We start from the raw sequence: 19,301 nt of genomic DNA on the forward strand, positions 1-19,301 counted from the left end.
TTAAAACACTCCTACCTGAAATCCACGAGCTAAGAGGAACAGAAGACTTTAATATAATAAGCTCTACCACAGATTTGAGATAATGACCTAAGTTAAATCACTAGACCTTCTTGGAACTCAACCTTCATCTAAAAAATGGTAAGCAGGAGTAGTTATAACAGCCATCTCAACAGATACCTCAAAGAATAAAAGGGTTATATGACAAAAAATAAGGTTATATGACTGACAGAACTACATGAATATAAAACACTGTCAGGTATTATTAAAGATGATTAAGCCTTTACTTAAATAATTACCCTTAGTAAAAAAGTTTGGTGGGGGAGGCCAAGGAAAGAATACTGTAGGAATTAGGAAACTGAAAATAACCTCACCCCCAGAGAGCCACTGAAAGAATTACTGGTGCTGGGTTTCTCTGACTCTATGTATCATTAAGTATTAATAAAAGAATCTCATGGAGGTTTACACATGGATCACATCTTACTCAGGGCTCAAGAAAATCCTCAGACAAAATATAAACAAATTACTGTGGTTATGTTCCAATAAAACTTTACTTATAGACAATGAAATCTAATTTCATATCATTTTTATGTGTCACAAAATACCACTCTTCTTTTGACTCTTCCTGTGGCACTGAAAAATGTAAACTCTATCCTTAAGCAGGCTGTCTATACAGAAACAGCTGGTAAGCAGGATTTGACCCAGGGGCATCTGGGGGGCTCAGTCGGTTAAGCCACTGACTTCGGCTCAGGTCATGATCTCGCAGTTTGTGACTTCGAGCCCCACATCAGGCTCTGTGCTGACACCTCAGAGCCTGGAGCCTACTTCGGATTCTGTGTCTCCCCCTCTGTGTACCCGTCCCCTGCGTCTCTCTGTCTCTCAATAATAAATAAATGTTTAAAAAAAGTTTTTAAAAAATGTTGAAAAAAAATGTTGAAAAAAAAAAAAAGCAGGATTTGACCCTAGATCTTAGCTTGCTGAGGCTGATGTGTACCAATAAGTTCCAAATAATTACATAAAACGCAACTCCTTGTATTTTAAATTATTTATTTAAAATCATTTTATCTTTTTCAAGAGGAAACATGTTCTTCATAATCAAAATTTATAATTTCCAGTAATTATGACTTACTAAAAAGTTGGGAATTTTTCAAAAATATGTTTAGATCACCCCTACTCTATTAAGCTAGAGGGGAAAAAAGGACATTTATGCACTACATTTTTAACTTGACGTACCACAGAGGCTCCTCTGCCGGTCTGTGTACTTCCAAGCCATGGCATATTGATCGGAGTGCCGGGATTGCTGTGTGTATATGGGGTTGTACCTTGCACAGCTGTTAAATCATCCCGAGCATGTATAACCAAGAAATCTTCTGATCTACAAAAGAATGTCAACCGGAATGAAAGCAATCCCATCAGTTCTTCATTTCTTCTGTTATACATGAAAGCTCTAATATATGATTTTCTATTTCCCTCCAAAATTAATTTTCTTCAGCTCTTAACCCCCAACTCAAAGACAGTAACTTCATATGTGAACAATTTTAGGTCCTCTCACTTTATTCTCTTCTAACTCTCAATTCCTTTCTTTAAAGTTCCTGCCACCCCCTTTGCACTCTTTTGCATATTGGCAACCATTGTATTTACAATCTAGGAATATTCCTCTAAATATCTTTTGAAAGTTACAGTCCTGTGGATATCATCATTTTTAACACAATGTTACTGAATAAAAACAAAGTATAAAAGTACCCTTTGTTTTCCATTTCAGTATCATCATCTACCCAAGTATAGATCTGTGTAGCCAGAATTCCAGAAACATCCAGCTCTTGAACATCATGGCTTGAAGCAATTGCTATGCAGTTTCTATTTGCCTGAAAAACAAATCATATGGTAACTTTTAAATAAAAAAGCATGCATATGCGCTACTTCTGAAAATGGAAACTACAAAATAGCTCCTAGAAATGGTAACTTTAAGATACAGAAAAGATAGCATTTTCACCAACGACTCTATAAAATTAATTCTAATAATTAAATCTTGAGTGTAATAATTTTCAGCTTGATCTTGGAGATATGTTTATGTTCAAAGAATTCAAGAGCATCTAACAGAAAGCCTCCTCTACATGGTAACACATATACTACTTTATTTCTTCTCCCATCATTGTCTTTCCAGTTTGCTAGTATGGTACAATCTCCCCAAGGTTTTGACACAGTTCAGAAATTTGAAGGAGCTGTTGAAAAAAGACAGAAGCTCTAGAAGGTAGAAAAAGGTGAGGGAAATAAGGAACATCACACTAAAATAATGGTGCATTATTCAAATAAGGTAGTAACACTTTCACTTAAAGCTTTTCAGTCCTAGACAAGAAAAACACAATTTGAGAAATGGTCACAAAGAAGAGATGCAGGGAGTAGAAAAAGAGTGGGGACGTATGCCAGAATAAATCATAAATTAAATGCTGGTGAGATTAAATGACCTAAAATTTTAACCATCTATGAACTGAAAATATACACTTCTAAAAGAGAAAATGAAAGGATACTGACAGCAAAGAGAAAACGAGGTTAATATTTCCACTATGTAAAATGCTAATACAAACTAAAACAAAAAAAATGAATATCCCAGACATAAATGGATAAGGAATTCTCCACGGGTCCCTCCATTTCTCCATCTTTTCTGAGCGACTTACTGACTGCTATTTGTTCTGGAGGATGGCTACATACCTACAGTGTCTCTCTCCAGATCAAAGGGCAGGTATATGTAATGTTCATTAGAGAGATTTAGGTTTCCTAAACTCAATGTTCCTTTCCTTACCATACAACCCATTCTGTGCAGTTATCATTTGACCTTCTCCCTGCCACTCTGTGGTAATTTGAACACAGGGAACCAGAGCATAAATGCTAATATTCCTGGATACTACTTCTGCTATTAGTAATAAACTGTAATGGTCTGTGGTCCAAGAGTCTGTGTCTTACAGCATTCGTTAAACTGAAAAGCTAACTTGCTAGCTTGAATGCGGGGAAAAAATGACACAGATAATTCACAACTAAACAAATGGGAAAAAGTTCAATCTCATCAACATTTTAAAATAATGCAATTTAAAGCAAAAGGTATTGTTTCTCAACTACAAATTTAGCAAGATGTAAAACAATAATAAATCAGGAGAAATAAAAATTAAACAGGTACCCTATTCTTATATAGTGGAACACAGATTTTATATATGTGGATGATTGTTCATTTTTTGTTACTTATATACATCCAAAAAAAAAAAGAGGCTGTAATATATCATATTACATAGATATTAGAACTGAGAACTGCCTAGCTAAGGGGCTGTTTCCAAACTTGCTTGTCTTCAACAGAATCAGTCACTGTTTGGGGGTGTGTAGAAGAGAGAAACGAGACAAAAGACACAGGGAAAGATGAGGGCAGAATGACAAAGGAACTACCTAGGAGAAATAGAAAGAAAGACACAGAATAGGATGATGGAGAAACAACTGGTGAAATGATTAATGAAGGGGTAATGCCATAGAATATTTACCTAAATAATATTTAAAACTTATTTTAAAATTAGGAATACTTGAAAAAGAAGATATACATACTTATAAGTATATATATTTGTGTGTGTTGTGCGCGTGTGTATAAATAAAATTGTGCAGTAAAGCATTTAGGTAAGAGAAAAGAAGAAAATGATTAGAGTAATTTTTGACCTACATTACTGTATATCTAAGGTTATATCTCTTCAATAAGTAGCTTACAGACACTTTTGAGGAAGATGTTGAGTAGAAAACTAAGGAATGTAAAAGAAACACTAGTTAGGCAGCTACTACGGTTGTAAGTCAAAGAGAGAGAATTTCTCTAAGTCATATAAAAGCTTAAATTTGATCTAATATTAGTAATCACATTCAACATATTCATATAAGGAAAATAAAAAATCTTTTCTTTGGATTAAATGCTGTAATGTGTTATAAAATTCTCAAGGCTACTGCATATATAAATACTTGATATTCTCTCTGTGTAGTAATTAAACATTATTTTATCTCCTACATATGCAATATATAATTATCAAACAATATAATCATTTTATAAAATAAAATAACTTATTCAGATTGCAATTTAGGCAATGGGAAGTAGCTTTCAGACAGAAAAATACTAATACTGAATAAACTGACAAAACGGGACTTTCTTCAACCATGAATACTTAGTCATCAAAGAAAAAAAGTCTATCTACTTACTTTATTAACAGCAAAGGCAGTAATGATATCAGATTCCTTGTGAATAATCCTTGCTTTACCTCCAGGATATCCCAAGTCTGCTTCTATCTAAACAGAAGGAAATAGAACATAAAAATATAGTAATTTTAATCACAGGAAAAATAATATATGCAAATCTGTCATTTAATACTTGCATAAATTAAAGAAACTTTTTAAATATTTCATATATAAAGGTATTGTTTTACATGATACTCATCCCTAAAATAAAACTCATGTGAACGGGGAAATTTAAACTTTTTCAAGCTTGCCTTTTCATATATAAAAAGACAGATGATACAAAATACAACTTAATTGCTCACGTTCCCAATAAGTTAACTGCAATGAATTAACTTTAAAGGATCAAGACATTCTAATCATTAAAACAAGATTTGTTTACCCTATTTCTTAGTATTATAATCTTTTGATAAATATTAGGTCAGAAAGTAAATATTTTTATATGTTTTGCAAGTCATAGAAGATCACTGTTGTATATTTATCTTTTCTTTTTTTTTTAGAACAACCTTTTAAAAATATAAGGACCATTCTTAGTGTACTGCCTGTAAAAAACAGGTCAAATATGGCCAGCTTACTGAATCCTGGTCTAAAACGGCTTTTATTTATAAAAACAAACAAACAAACAAACAAACAAACAAACAACCTGAAACCCTGAAAGGCACAGTAATTTCCCCAGGGTCAGTAAGTCATTTTAGGTCAGTAGTCATTTTAATAGCTGAATAAACCATAATTCAATGTACTTTAGATGAGGGAACTAATCTGACCTTTAGCTTACCCCAAAGAAGGTATATACAAGGCCTTTGAACTCAGAAGAGAATACTGTATAAATCAGTATTTACTAAAATAAACAGAGGTAAAAAGAGAAGGCAATTATTAAGAATTAAAAATGTTAATATAGGATAGTGTTTCATCTTATTTTATATCCCTAACCTTCATTCTTTAAGATGAATTAGTATAAAATGGTTCACAACTCATTGAGAAGTGCGGACGTTATTAATCTAAGATAAGAATATAACAAATTTAATTCCTGCAAAGTTTAGATAAAAACATCACCAATGCCTGTCCAGTGTTTCACCAACAGAACTGAGTAGAATTAGCAGTATTTTTTAAATGGCAAATATAAAAGACTGTTGAATTGCAAAGGTGAGACGCCTAAGATAAAAACTCAAATAATCCTATGCCAACTAAACTCCTGGTCACTAGATGTAATGATGTCAAAGATGTTCGAATCTAAAATACAATCTGATAACAAACCAAAGATTTTCAGTGTTTGCCAAACATTTTGGTTGATTTGGGGTCAACCTCTTTTCTAACAAAAATCTTATCTCAAATTCTGTAATTTTATGACAAAATCCCAACTTAGTGACCTATCTATGATATCTGGTATCTAAAGTATACTGAGTGTCAGGGCGCCTGAATGGCTCAGTTGGTTAAGCGTCCGGCCTCAGCTTAGGGCGTGATCTCACGATTCCTGAGTTCGGCCCTGCGTTGGGCTCTGGGCTGACTGCTCAGAGCCTGGAGCCTGCTTCAGATTCTGTGTCTCCCTCTGTCTGCCCCTCTGCTGCTTGCACTCTGTCTCTTGCAATATCTCAAAAATAAATAAGCATTTAAAAAAACTAAAAAAATAAAGTATACTAAGTGTCTACTACTAGATTTTGAAGAAATTGGAAAGAGAGACAAATGATGTTTGCAGGCAGTGGAGGAGTATGTTATGTGCTGGTAACCGGTGGGTGGGGGGAAACATACTAGTTTTAGCTGCAGAGCTTTTTCCAACTTTACCTGATGGGGAAAAAGGCTCCTGCAGGCATAAACTTAAAAAGCTTCTTCAATGTGAAAATACATGCCTGTCCTCTCAAAATCTTTATTTAATAAAACATTATTTCTTAATATTGTGGTCCCAAGATCACCTGCTTTAAAATCAAGTGGAGGGAGAGGGAAGGAATGGTATTTAGCATCTCAAAAACTTACGTATTTAATTTAGAAAACAATGACAAGTGGTTGGAGATTGAATACCAGGCAGGATTCAGTTTGCAAAGAGTCTTAAAAGCCACAATGAAGAGTTCAGATTTTATTTTGGAGCTAGGAAGACACTGCAGGGTTTAGACAGTTCTGCAAGTTGTGAGGTAAAGTATAAAGGGTGTGAGAATGGTTGCCAGAAACAGTCAACAGGCTACTTTAGTTGCTGAAGAGGTAAAGGTGGGTTTAATTAGGGTAGTAGCAATGGTGGTAGTGACAGTTGGTTGGAATTAGGGTAAATTTTGCTAATGGAATGAAATTATAGTAAGAGTAAAAAAAAAAAGCAAGTATAACTCCTAGTTTTCAGACCTAAAAACTGGGTAAGTGAAGGTACCATTTAATGAGACAAAAGTGAAGGAAAAGTAAGGATTTAGATAAAGATGAGAAGATAGAAAATTCTACTCTTGACATTCAGGGTGAGGTAGCTATTAGATCAAGAAGTCAAGTCCAGAGTTCAGGAAATGACTGGACTAGAGAGATTTAAGAGTTATCGGCCTATGGAGGATATTTAAACCATGAGATAAACCAAAGAGAAAGTAAAAATAGGGAATAGAAAATGTTACAGAACTAAGTCCTGGTATACCCCATGTTTCAAAAAAGGGGGCAAAAGGTCAATTCGAAATGAAAGTAGTTTTAGGAAAGAGGAATACTGACAGAATAAACAGACAGAACAAGAAACATTTTCCAAGTATGAATACTAAATAATCAAAGATGATGTTAACAGAAACCAAGTGAAGCAAGAGTTTTAAGAAGGTGGCTGTGGTCAACGGTATCAAAAGATACTGAAACACTGAATTAAAGGAAGACAGAACCAACTACTGAATTTAGCATAGTGGGAGTCAAGGGTGACTTTGACTAGTAACATCTCAGTGTAGTGGGCTGGAGATAACACTTAACTAGTTTAAAGAGACACATGGTTAATAGGGAGGTAAATCCATTGGGGAAGATTCACAGAGGCACTCAAATGAATTGATAATATTTTATTTCTTAAACTGGGTGGTTCCTCCAGGGAGTCTCTGCATCATTATTCTTTAAGTCTTCTATAATGACTTTATAGGAAAATTCATTTATAGAATTGCCTATATATATTCCTATATTGCCTATATATATATATTCCCTCATTATAATACTAAAATATCTGCCCAAGGAGGAGCACAAGATAGGGAAATTAAAGCAATGGGATAGTAGACCGATTCAAAGGTAGGTTTTTTGGTTTTTATTTGAAAGAAAGACAATAAAATATATTTGCTTATGTAGAGAGTAATCAGAGAGGTAAATATTTATTAATGAAGACGGAGGTGGGGGAGGAGGGATAACTACTGAAGCAAAGTCCTTGGGTAGGTTAAGAGCCCATACGATCAGCGTACAAATGGAAGATCTGGTTTTGGACAAAAGAGTGACAGTCTATCTACTGTTAGAGAAGTTAATGAAACATCTGCATTTGGAGAAGATTTGGTGGTGGAAAGATTAGTCTACATTCCCGATGACTGCATTTATTTTGATGACAGAACAAGGTCATCGGTGGCAAACAGTCAAGGAGGACTGGAAGTTTGAGGAAAGAGATTAAAAGTGGGGAGAATGAAAAACAAAACAAAACAAAACAAGTACTACAGAGTAATTTATTTTGATCGTTGGGTAATTTGGGAATTGTGGCTATAAATTTTAAGTAAGGCAAACCCCCACTGTTTGTGCTTTTTCTTCATCCACGTTCAGCTCTTGAGGTGAAGATGTCACCAGCTAATCCCCAGGATGTGACCTTTACTATCCACTTGCTTGTATTCACTGACCTTTGTCCTATATTTTCTTCCTTAAGCTCTTCCTTCCAGCTTATCTCTTAACTGAGGCAAACAGAAGTCAACACTGCCCCTCTGGCAGTAGCAACTGCCCTGACAAGACTGGCAGGCCAGTCTGAACTTAACCCCTGACTCCAGACTACACAGATGGACCATAGAGGGATCTCTAGAATGACCCATCACTACCTTTCCCTCATTATAATACTAAAATATCTGCCCAAGGAGGAGCACAAGCCTTATACAATATACAATGTGTGTATAGGCACGTTTCCTTAAGGCACATGTGTGACCTTATACCCGCCCCTACATAGGATGATAAGGCTTCTCTATCTAAATATTCATCCTAATCCCAAATAAAAGGAACCCATCCACTCTTGTGCCAGGAATCATGGCTTTGGAAGCCATTCCTCACAATCTCCTTATTTGCTGCTAATAAAGTTTTCTTTGTGCAAAAATGCAACCTGATGCAGTTTGTGACTCATCAAGGAGTGAACTCATGTTCTATTACAAAGGCACAGAGTAGACAGAGAGTTGCATGTAAAGAGGTTTGGGGATTTTCAAGGCAAATACACCATAGAGAGAATGGCACAAAAGGGTTGAGGATTTTTCAGAATGATGAATCATGAAATCTAAGGTGGGAAAGAAAGGAAGTGGAAACATGATATGCTCAAAACAGAGAAACTGTATGAGCTATGAACATAATTTAATTTGCTAAAGGCCATACAATATAAAACCAAAGTAAAAAAAAAAATCACAATAAATACTATCTTAATGTAAAATTTAATGTATGTTTAATGTAAACCTTAATGAAAGGTTTCAAGCCATGGTTTAAAATCTGGTTGGGCTGCAAATGTCCATCGACAAATGAATGGATAAAGAAGATATGGTATATATACACAATGGAATATTACTCTGCAACAAAAAAGAATGAAATCTTGCCATTTCCAACTACGTGGATAGAACTAGAGGGTACTGTGCTAAGTGAAATTAGTCAGAGAAAGACAAATATCATAGCACTTCACTCACAGGAGGACTTGAACATACAAAACACATGAACATAGGGAAGGGAAGCAAAAATAATATAAAAACAGGGAGGGGGACAAAACATAAGAGACTCATAAATATGGAGAACAAAGAGAGGGTTACTGGACGGGGTGTGGGAGGGGGGATGGGCTAAATCGGTAAGGGGCACTAAGGAATCTACTCCTGAAATCACTGTTGCACTATACGCTAACTTGGATGTAAATTTAAAAATAAATAAAATAAAATCTGATTGGGCTGGATTCATGAGGAAAAAAGAATCCAAATATTAGTACTGGAAGAGATTTTAAGAGATTATACAGATCAAAAAAGAAAGAATTACCACAGATGACAGCAATTCCATTTCTGGGTATGTGTCCAAAAGAACTGAAAGCAGAGACTTAAACAGATATATACATCAATTTTCACAACAACATTACTCACAGCACCCAAAAGATGAAAACAACCCAAATATCCATTGATAGATGACTGGATAAACAATATATGTGACATGTACACAATGGAATACTATTTAGCCTTAAAACGGGAGGAGATTCTGAGACATACTACAACATGGATGAAGCTTGAAGATGTTATGCTAAGTCAAATGAGCCAGTCACAAAACGAAAGATATTATGCTTCCACTTACACAGACACCCAGAGTAGTAAAATTCATAGAGACAGAAAGGAGGACGGGAGTTAGCTGGGGCTAGGCTAAGTGGGATGGAGAAAGTGGAGAGCTACTGCTCCAGTTTGGGAATATGAACAAGTTCTGCAGATGTTTGGTGCTGATGGTCGCAAACAAAGTCAATGTACTTAATGCTACTTAACTATACACTTAAAACAACTAAAATGGTAAATTTTTACGTGTATATTTTACCACAATTTGTAAAAAGAGAACATTTTATACAGGTGATGATCTAAAAAATGTTCGGGTTCTGCAGACCTTCCTTTAAGAACTGAAGAAGAGAGGAACATAACAGACTAACTTCAGGACTTCACTACTATTTTAATTAGAGCAGTTAGCACGTTTAAAATTATCACCCCAGTTTTATACATTAGGGTAAATGAGGCTTCAAGGACGTAAAGAGCCCAAGGTCCCACAACAGAGCTATAGAAAAGCTAAGGTGAGACTCTAGGTCTCATTAGTGATTTTCAGCTACTATCACCTTCTATGATGTAAAGCTGAATGCTTGCACTTCAGCACTGCTCTAATGATATAATTAAATACAGCAGAGTAAAATGAGATCTAAACAATATCAAAGGCATATTGGAAGGAAATGGGAAGCTGGCAAGTGAATACAAAAGAAAACAAATACTCTAAATATTAGGAAATAAAAATACTCAAGAAGTAATTTTGTTTCCAAAATTAGCAGTGAAATGAGAGGTGACATCACCATAAATTTTCTTGTATATTAAAAGAATAGGGGAATATTATGAATAATTTTATACCAATAAATTTGACACCCCAAATGAAGCATATTTCTTAAAGACATGGACTACTAAGGCTCATTCAAGAAGAAATAAATAACCCGACTTGCCCTACATGTTAAAGAAATTGAATTTGGGGGCGCCTGGGTGGCGCAGTCGGTTAAGCGTCCTACTTCAGCTCAGGTCACGATCTCGCGGTCCGTGAGTTCGAGCCCCGCGTCAGGCTCTGGGCTGATGGCTCGGAGCCTGGAGCCTGTTTCCGATTCTGTGTCTCCCTCTCTCTCTGCCCCTCCCCCGTTCATGCTCTGTCTCTCTTTGTCTCAAAAATAAATAAAAAAAAAAGAAATTGAATTTGTAGATAAAAAACTCCAAGCCAAGATGGTTTCTCTGGTGAATTCTACCACTTAAGTAAGAAACAATACTAATTCTACACAATTTTTTTCCCAAAAAATTAAAGAGAGTATTTCCCAACACATTCTGAGTCCAGCTTTAGTTTAAAACCAAAAAAAGAACCCCAAAACATTATAGGAAAACTTATGTTCGTTCATATAAATGCAAAAATCTTAACAAGAATTTTAACAAATATACCAATATATAAAAAAAAAATAACAAATACAGCACGACCAAATGAAGCTTAGCCAGAGAATGCAAGGTTTGTTTAACATCAAACAAATCCATCAACGTATTTAGTCATATTTACAGACTAAAATAAGAAAAACCATACGAACATCTCAGTGGTAACAACAACAGAAAAGAGAGGTGACAAAATTCAGCAACTATTACGATTAAAAATTTTCAACAAGCTAGGAACAGAAAGAAACCTCCTCAATCTTATAAAGGGTATCTATAATAACCCTATAGAATACAGCATACTTAATGACAAAAGACGCAATGCTTTTCTTCAAGATCAGGAACAAGATAAAAATGTCTGCTTTCACCATTTCTGTTCAACATGGGACTGAAAGTTCTAGCCAGTGCAGTAAGACAGTGGGAGATTAGGATAAAGATAAATAGATCAATAGTCCAAAACAGAGTCCCTAACACACATAGGTCAACTGTTTTGTTTTGTTAATTTTTTTTCACCTTTATTTTTGAGAGAGGGAGCCAGAGTGCGAGCAGGGAAGGAAAGAGAGAGAGGGAGACACAGAATTCAAAGCAGGCTCCAGGCTTTCAGTTGTCAGCAAAGAGCAGACGCTTAACCTAACCGACTGAGCCACCCCACCCAGGCACCGTGTCAACTGGTTTTTTTAAAAGGAGGAAAAGGCAATTCAGTGGAGGAAAAGATAACTTTTTCATTAAACAGTGGTGAACAACTGATACACACATGGAAAAAGAAAAAAGCAACTGCAATCTATACTTTCTACTCATATTAAAAAATTGACTCAAAAAAATTTTTTGTAGGATTTAAACACTGCCTTCGTGTTATAATTTCTTTGTAGGGCAGAGTTTTAGATTTGTTTTTAACTGGACAGCTGTGGTAATGGAAGTAGTCTTCACTAATTGTAAAACTAACACTAGAGCAGAGGTGGAGAAAATCTTTGTGATTTTTAGGTTAGGCAAAGACTTCTTAAATATGACACCAAAAAGAACATCCACACACAAAACAAATTTTGATGAGGTTCAATGTATCAATTAAAAACTTCTCAGTTTAAAAGAAATTGTAGAGAATCAAAAGACATGCGAGTAGGAGAAAATATCTGCAAATGTGATACACCACTTATTTAAAAAATAAAAAGAACTGTTAAAACTCTGTCAAGAAAACAACCCAATCAAAAAAAAAAAAGACATTTGAAAACACACTTCAACCAAAAAATTATACAAATGATATAAAAAAGCACACGGAAGATGGTCAAAGTAAATTAAAACTAGTACACACCTACTAGAATGGCTAAAATAAAAAGGCTGACCATACCACGCCCTGGTGAGGAGGTAAAGCAACTGAGATACCATGTACTGCTGCTGGGAATATAAAAGGGTACCATCACCTTGGAAAATACTTGAGTAGTTTCTCAAAAAGTTAACCACACACATACAATAAAATCTGGCCATTCCACTCCTAAGCATTTGCACAAGAGAAATGAAAGCATACGCCCCACCAAAGGGACCTGTATATGACTAATGTGAGCTTTCTTATTTGAAACAGTTCTGAAATGGAAAGAGCTCAAGTGGTCATCCACACATAAAAGAATAAACAAATTATGGTACAGCTATACAATGAACGCACCTCAGCGATAAACAAGAATGAATTAATGAAATATCCAACATGGAGGAATATCAAAATAATTATGCTATGGGAAAAAGCATACATTGTATGATTCCATTTACATAAAATTCCAGAAAATGCAAGCTAATCTATAATATGAAGAAGCAGATTGGTAGCTGCTTGTACAGGAAGAAGGCACAGATGAAAAAAAGAAAGGAGTAAGAAAGAGATTAAAGTTTTGGGAGTGATGACTATATTCATTTTCTTGGTTGTGGTGATGGCTTTACCAGTGTATACATACTCCAAGATTAATCAAACTATACTTTAATAAATATGTGCAGTTATTTTAAGTCAGGTATACACGATAAAGCTATTTAAAACAAAATTATAGCAGATGTTTGGAAAATCCTGGCCAAAAATGGTTGATGTTAACTAAACACACAGAAGGACTACCTTTGAATGTAATGTGATGACTATAGAAATACCACATTCTGATTATATTTATTAAATTTATTAATATAATTATAAATATTTAGTATTTATTAAAATATTTGGATGAGATTTCATGATAATGTACAGACTAGTAATTAATGATAACTTAGGCAAGGAATTATTGTTAACTGATTAAAAGTTTCAACTATATTCTTTCAAAATTGCCAAAGGCCAGTAGACATTTCCAAAGTATGGACTAAATATATTTATTTTGCCAAACTTGAGTTATAATATACACTTGACAGCTAATCAGTCTTTTTTATTAATTATACAGAATTATTTTTCTTATTTTAACTAGAAGAATTTCTTTGGAAAAGAATTAGCAGGGGGAATTAGTAACCTTAAAAAATTATCTTCAAGAAAGTTTTCCTCTAAAAATTACTTTGTTGAGATGGTCTTAAAATCAGAGTAAGAAACACATGAGTGAGTTAAATGTCAATTTAATAAAACTCACATTTGAATATATGATCATAGAACATTTGGGAGATATTTCATGATTACACCAATTCCTACCATTCTTGCTCTGTTCTCAAGTGTTAGCAGAAATTGCTACACACAAGGCAATGTGCTATGTGCTATTCCTACCAGCACAATAAATGCTACATTTAGCATCTGATATATTTTAAGGAACTAACATCACAGAAGACATTGTTAACTTCCAAAATGACACTTGTAAAACAGAACAATACTGCTACAATTCTACAATGGCTATTGTAATACACCTTATTAAGAACTTCAGTAGCATTTACTCAAAAAAATGTGTAGCCAAAACAGGTTACATTCAACTCTCTTTAAAATTGCATTCTCTTATTAACAAAACAGAAACAATTTTTATGATTGCATATTTAAGCTACTGAAATCAAGTAAGAATAATCTGAGGGAACAATAATTTAATTGCACTGGAAACAAAGTCCGGTTCAAAACTCAAATGCAAACAATGTGTTTTTCTTGTGAAAGAATGCAATTTCTCATTTTAGTTGAATGATATTTTGTACCTTATTGATGTTTGGCTCCTCCACCATAGAATTTTTGATGGTTTCACAGTTGTCCTCTAATGACTTCATCAAGAAAGAATAACCACATGACAAAGAGTAAAGACGAGATATAACATGCAAAATACCGGGGATATTTTTATAATATTTTAAACTAAATTTACTAGAAAACAACACTGGACTGAGTTGTTATTTTTCAAGTTCATACATCTTAAAAGAAGCACATGTGGAGGTGCATGGATAAGGCTGGGCAAAACTGAATCCCTCAGAACTCATTAACCACCACCATAAATTTTATTTGCCCTTGCAAGAAATTTTAACTTACTTATTTTGAAATGTTGACATTAAAGCAAAATTGAGCCCCAACTTCTTAATATTACAAATTTCAGAGCTACTGATCCACAGTACTCTCAGCTGAAAATTAAAGTCAAATTGTTCTCTTTCACATATGCTACTATGCCTTGTCTCCATTATGGTACCTCACTCCTCAGGAAAACCTCCTGATTAGAAACTTTTAATTTCTAGGTTTCTAATTCTCTCCTTCTCTTGATTTAGCCAGAAATAATAAACTGCTTGGAGGCACACATCCTGCTAAAAAGGGGATATTAGAAAAAACTGGTTCAAGACCTCTGGTTCTCAGAAAATGAAAGAAAACAGAAATCCAAAGTGGGGACAAAGATGATAGCTGTCAAGTATTTTTTTCTGGCTGGGGATCATTCAGATATAGTTCATTTGCAGCCATCTGTATTCAATTTCCAAGTATAAAAAGGAAAGATCTTTTATTTTAAAAACGCAGTATAGGAAAAGAAAAGATCTGAGCATACACCAGGATTTAAACATCAGATGGAGAAAATTTCATTTTCACACACATAAGGAATAAAGAAACCATCTCAAAATTCTCCCATCCAAAATACAGAGCCTGTCATGTATCTATTTCCTAACTATATGAAAAGTCACAGTGACGTGGACTCAAACTATTTAAATATAATCATCATTTTATAAAAAAAAGACATGGAAGATAATTTTGTTAACATCAAGAACAAGCTAATCAACTTGCCAGTAAAGACTAAACATTATACTAACTTTATAGAGTTAATATTCTATTTAATTCCATCCCATCTGTGGTTCACCATACAAAGTTTTCATTTTCATATTCTCTTTATTAAAATGTCACTATTTTTAAAAAGTGAAGAATAAAACATGAAGAATAAAACAATAATGCAGTAGCAATTAATTTCTAATAACTACCATTAATGATGACAAGTTTTAAGTAAATAAGATCTACCGGTTAAAATATTCCAAATTAACTTTGCAGGAAAAAAACCCCTAAAATTCAGAGAAAATATTTAGCTCACTAATTACAAAGCTTTCTCTCAGTCCAACATTCATAAGCATGCATTTAATTACTAACAAAAAAATTAAAATTTTCTTAAGGTATCATCGAACTCTGAAAGAAAACTCAAAGTAAAACAGCAAAGGAATTTAAAAGGTGTTGTTGTACTCATTTCCCTGCTGTTCTTCCTCATGTATCTGGCTTAGTTATGCTACTCCCCTCCCTTAGTGGTTCTATTTCCGGATTCAACTAGACAATCTGGTGGTGAACAATTTTTTATTTTGTTTTGAGAATTATTTAATTTCCCAAATATATTCCAAATTCCCTATATCAGCAGTAGAGAAATGTTTTTTATATTTACAACTATATTAATCAAATATGGCCATGTTCTTTAAAAAATGATTTTGTACATTTTTTGTACAAAAAATGATTTGGTACATCTATACCTATACAAGGTAGGTCAGAGAAACCCAAGAAATAACAAGCACAGTAAACATACTTTTTCCACAGTAAGCAGGTATAAAGTGTATAAAGAAGGAGGGCTTTATTCACTATTATGGAAATGCTGTAACTTGTAATACATTATTTTATTCAAAGATATATTTAAAATAAAATCAGAAACATTACCTCACAAATGCACACACCCTAATTAATTAGTCTCTGATCCATTACATTTTTAATTTTACTTATCCCAAAATTTTCTTGAACTGTTTAATGGTAATTCATATACTAAATATTTAAGATAGGAAAGTTAAATAAAACTACTTTTATTTATTCTATCTATTTTATCTATTGTTGGCTTAGATTTCAATGTTCTCCTAAGATACATATTTCACAAGTTTTCTAAGTTGCAAAAAATTATGTATTTTGTTTCCTGGCTTGGCTAATTCAAATATATTTACATAACCAGATGAATGCTAAGTATCAGCACCCGCAGTTGCCTCTTATAAAATAGTGCTTAAACCGAGAGCCCATCAGATCTATGTAATTTTTCTGTTTTTCATTAAAGTTATTATATGCCATCTTGCTTTTTGCTAACTTGTCTAGTAAGAAACCACTTTAATGTATAAACATGCTGAGTCACTATGGTGTACACCTGAAATTAATGTAACATTGTATGTTCACTACACTCAAGTAAAAATTTTTTTTTAAAAATCAGGAAAAAAAGCCGTTCTACTTCCTTATTTCTCCAAGTGAAATACCTTCCCCCCCCCCCCCCCCCCCACTTCAAGAACCATACAAAACTTGCTTTCAGACTAGTTCAGTGCTTCTCAAAATACGATCCACACACCAGTTGAGGGTCTTGAGTCCATGAGGACATAAGGAATTAGTGTCATCACTAAGTCCACCACTGAGTTTACCGGGTATTTTTTTAATAGCAATACTGTCACAGAAAAGGAAGCAACATGTTAATCTACTTAGGTGCAAATTCTCCATAGCATCAAAATGGAACTTTTTAAAGCACTGAACTAAATGTGAAAAATAATCATAATGATAACATCAAAGTATAATTAACCACAGTATATTTATAAACTGCACTTACAAAATTCACTAAGAAGCATAATTGAAAGAATAAAAAGAAAATGTACATATTTGAAATGTTCTCAGTATACAAACCTAGTTTCAATAAAACTTCTAAGATAACTTCTTTTAACGATCACATTCTGAAAATCATGGGAAAATTCTACTTTATTTCCTAAAATGGCAATCATAACAACTCAAAGCACACCAAACAAGATACACAATCTTCACTCAAACAGTACCTTTTTAGGAAAAAAAAGTTCCAAATATATCTGAATTAGTTACTTTAAATTGACTTCAGAAAATAGTGACCCGTTCTCTCTCCTTTTCAATTACTGTATCTATTTATTAACTGCATAATATACGTTTATGGTATAAAAGTGGGTTGTAAAATACAACTTATTCTTTATAGGCACATAAAACAAGACTTCAGTAATTAAAAAAAAAGGTTTTAACTTATACAGACCTCATTTAGACATCTTTTCTTCGTGAATATATTTCTGATAAAAGTTTCCTGAATTTCTTCCTGCTTCACCAAATACTGCCAAAGTCTCTTCACAGACAGTGCCAGATGGTGTTTGGATCTACAGAGACAGGATATTTAATTATACACTTTGGAGATTTCTGATTAACTTGACCACATTTCCTTGGTGTTGTAAGAATGTTTATAATAATAAATAAACTAGAATCAGATCACATCATCTAGGCAGCAGTCTGCAAACTTTTTCTTAAAGAACCTGATTGTAAAGATTTTAGGCTTTCAGGCTACATGGTCTTTCAACCACTCAACTCAGCCACTGAAGAAGGAAACCACCCATAGGTAATATTAAAATCAAAGGGTGTGGCTGTAATCCAATAAAATTTTGTTTACAATGCAGGAGGAGGGGTGGATTTGGCTCTAAGCTGCAGTTTCCGACCCCCAGGAACAGAAGATCTACCAAAATAGTTAGACTTCCTGGAAGAGATCTAGAGGCAGAGCTACTCCAAGTGTCTGAGGACACATATCAGCCCACGAACTGTTACTGATGCTCACTATGGTTAAGAACTTGTGAAATAATGTGTATCAACTGTATAACTAAGCCTGTAAGTACAGTTTAATTCAGTTAACATTTGGTAGCAAGACTTTATTGATGAAACAAGCACTGCATCGATTTACCTTTTGGTGCAAATGCTTCATCTCCCCACGGACAGTAAAACAGTTTGCTAACTAAATATTTTGAAGGGCACTGTTCCAGAGTGGGCGGAAGTAAACTATGGCCCACAGGTCAAATTCAGCCTGCCTTTCATTTTCAAAAATAAAATTTATTGGATCACAGCCATGACCATTTGTTTACTTATTGTCTATGGTTGCTTTCACTGTACAATGGCAGTTTAAGAGCTGCAACAAGGATTCCAGGGTCTGCAAAGCCTAAAATATTTACTTTCTAGGACTTTGCAGGAAATGTTTGCTAACCTCTGGCCTACAGTATACATCTAACAAAGACACAGATACGAGCCAAGAACTGCAAATTAGACACAGAAGGCCTTAAGTATTTTTTTTAAATTACTAGTTGATAGCATTCTGATTTAGTAACTCTGACGTAAAAACAGTATCCATAGGGGGCGCCTGGGTGGCTTAGTTGGTTAAGCGTCTGACTCAGCTCACTCAGGTCATGGTCTCGCAGTTGGGGGGTCAAACACCACATAGGACTCTGAGCTGACAGCTTGGACCCTGGAACCTGCTTTGAATTTTGTGTCTCTCTCTCTCTGCCCATCCCCCCTCTACCTGTGCTGTTCTCGCTCTCTCAAAAAGAAGTAAATAAACATTAAAAAAAAAAATTCAAAAACAGGATCTATAGGAAAACCTACCTGAAAGGAGTGTTTGTAGGTTCCAGCAAAGCTTTATGGCGGAGAATTGCAGGGCCTGCAGACACACTCTCTTCAGAGGTATGACTTGAGATATAGTTTTGAGGTGGCCCACCATGGATTTCAAGTCGTCGGAGAAGAACTTGTTCCCAACACTGAAGAGTTTTCAGAACCGCATGACAAAGTGGTGAACTAACTGGAAGTTCTAAAAAGAGAAAATAAAAATGACCCACATTTGTCTTCTGCAGTAAAATGTTACATTCAACTGTAGGAAGGAGAGAAGACACGTTTTGGCAGAGGAGATGTGGAAGAGAGGTGGGCACAGAAACCCACAGGATTCAAAAAAAAAGATGTAATGAATCTTTATTTCAACATTATTAGGTGGCCCTTAGCAACAGAAAAAAAAA

General features: G+C 34.4%; 1 protein-coding gene across 6 annotated transcripts in view; it reads right to left on the reverse strand.

The window, feature by feature from the left end:
• The window catches only part of DMXL1 (Dmx like 1), a 133,935-nt gene that overhangs the window by 19,652 nt on the left and 94,982 nt on the right, over window positions 1-19,301 (reverse strand). For 4 of the 6 annotated variants that reach the window (XM_019469584.2, XM_019469587.2, XM_019469585.2 and 1 more), the window contains 6 exons: window positions 18,898-19,099; window positions 17,516-17,633; window positions 14,199-14,261; window positions 4,216-4,302; window positions 1,741-1,862; window positions 1,231-1,372 (listed from right to left, as the gene is read on the reverse strand). In XM_019469584.2, the coding sequence (XP_019325129.1) occupies window positions 1,231-1,372; window positions 1,741-1,862; window positions 4,216-4,302; window positions 14,199-14,261; window positions 17,516-17,633; window positions 18,898-19,099 (734 nt within the window). The remainder of the gene's footprint in view (window positions 1-1,230; window positions 1,373-1,740; window positions 1,863-4,215; window positions 4,303-14,198; window positions 14,262-17,515; window positions 17,634-18,897; window positions 19,100-19,301) is intronic. The other 2 variants (XM_019469586.2, XM_019469589.2) reach the window with 1 other exon arrangement.

The sequence above is a fragment of the Panthera pardus genome, unplaced genomic scaffold (genome assembly GCF_024362965.1).
Source record: "Panthera pardus isolate Hobbes unplaced genomic scaffold, ASM2436296v1 HiC_scaffold_2, whole genome shotgun sequence".
Lineage (NCBI taxonomy): Eukaryota > Metazoa > Chordata > Mammalia > Carnivora > Felidae > Panthera > Panthera pardus.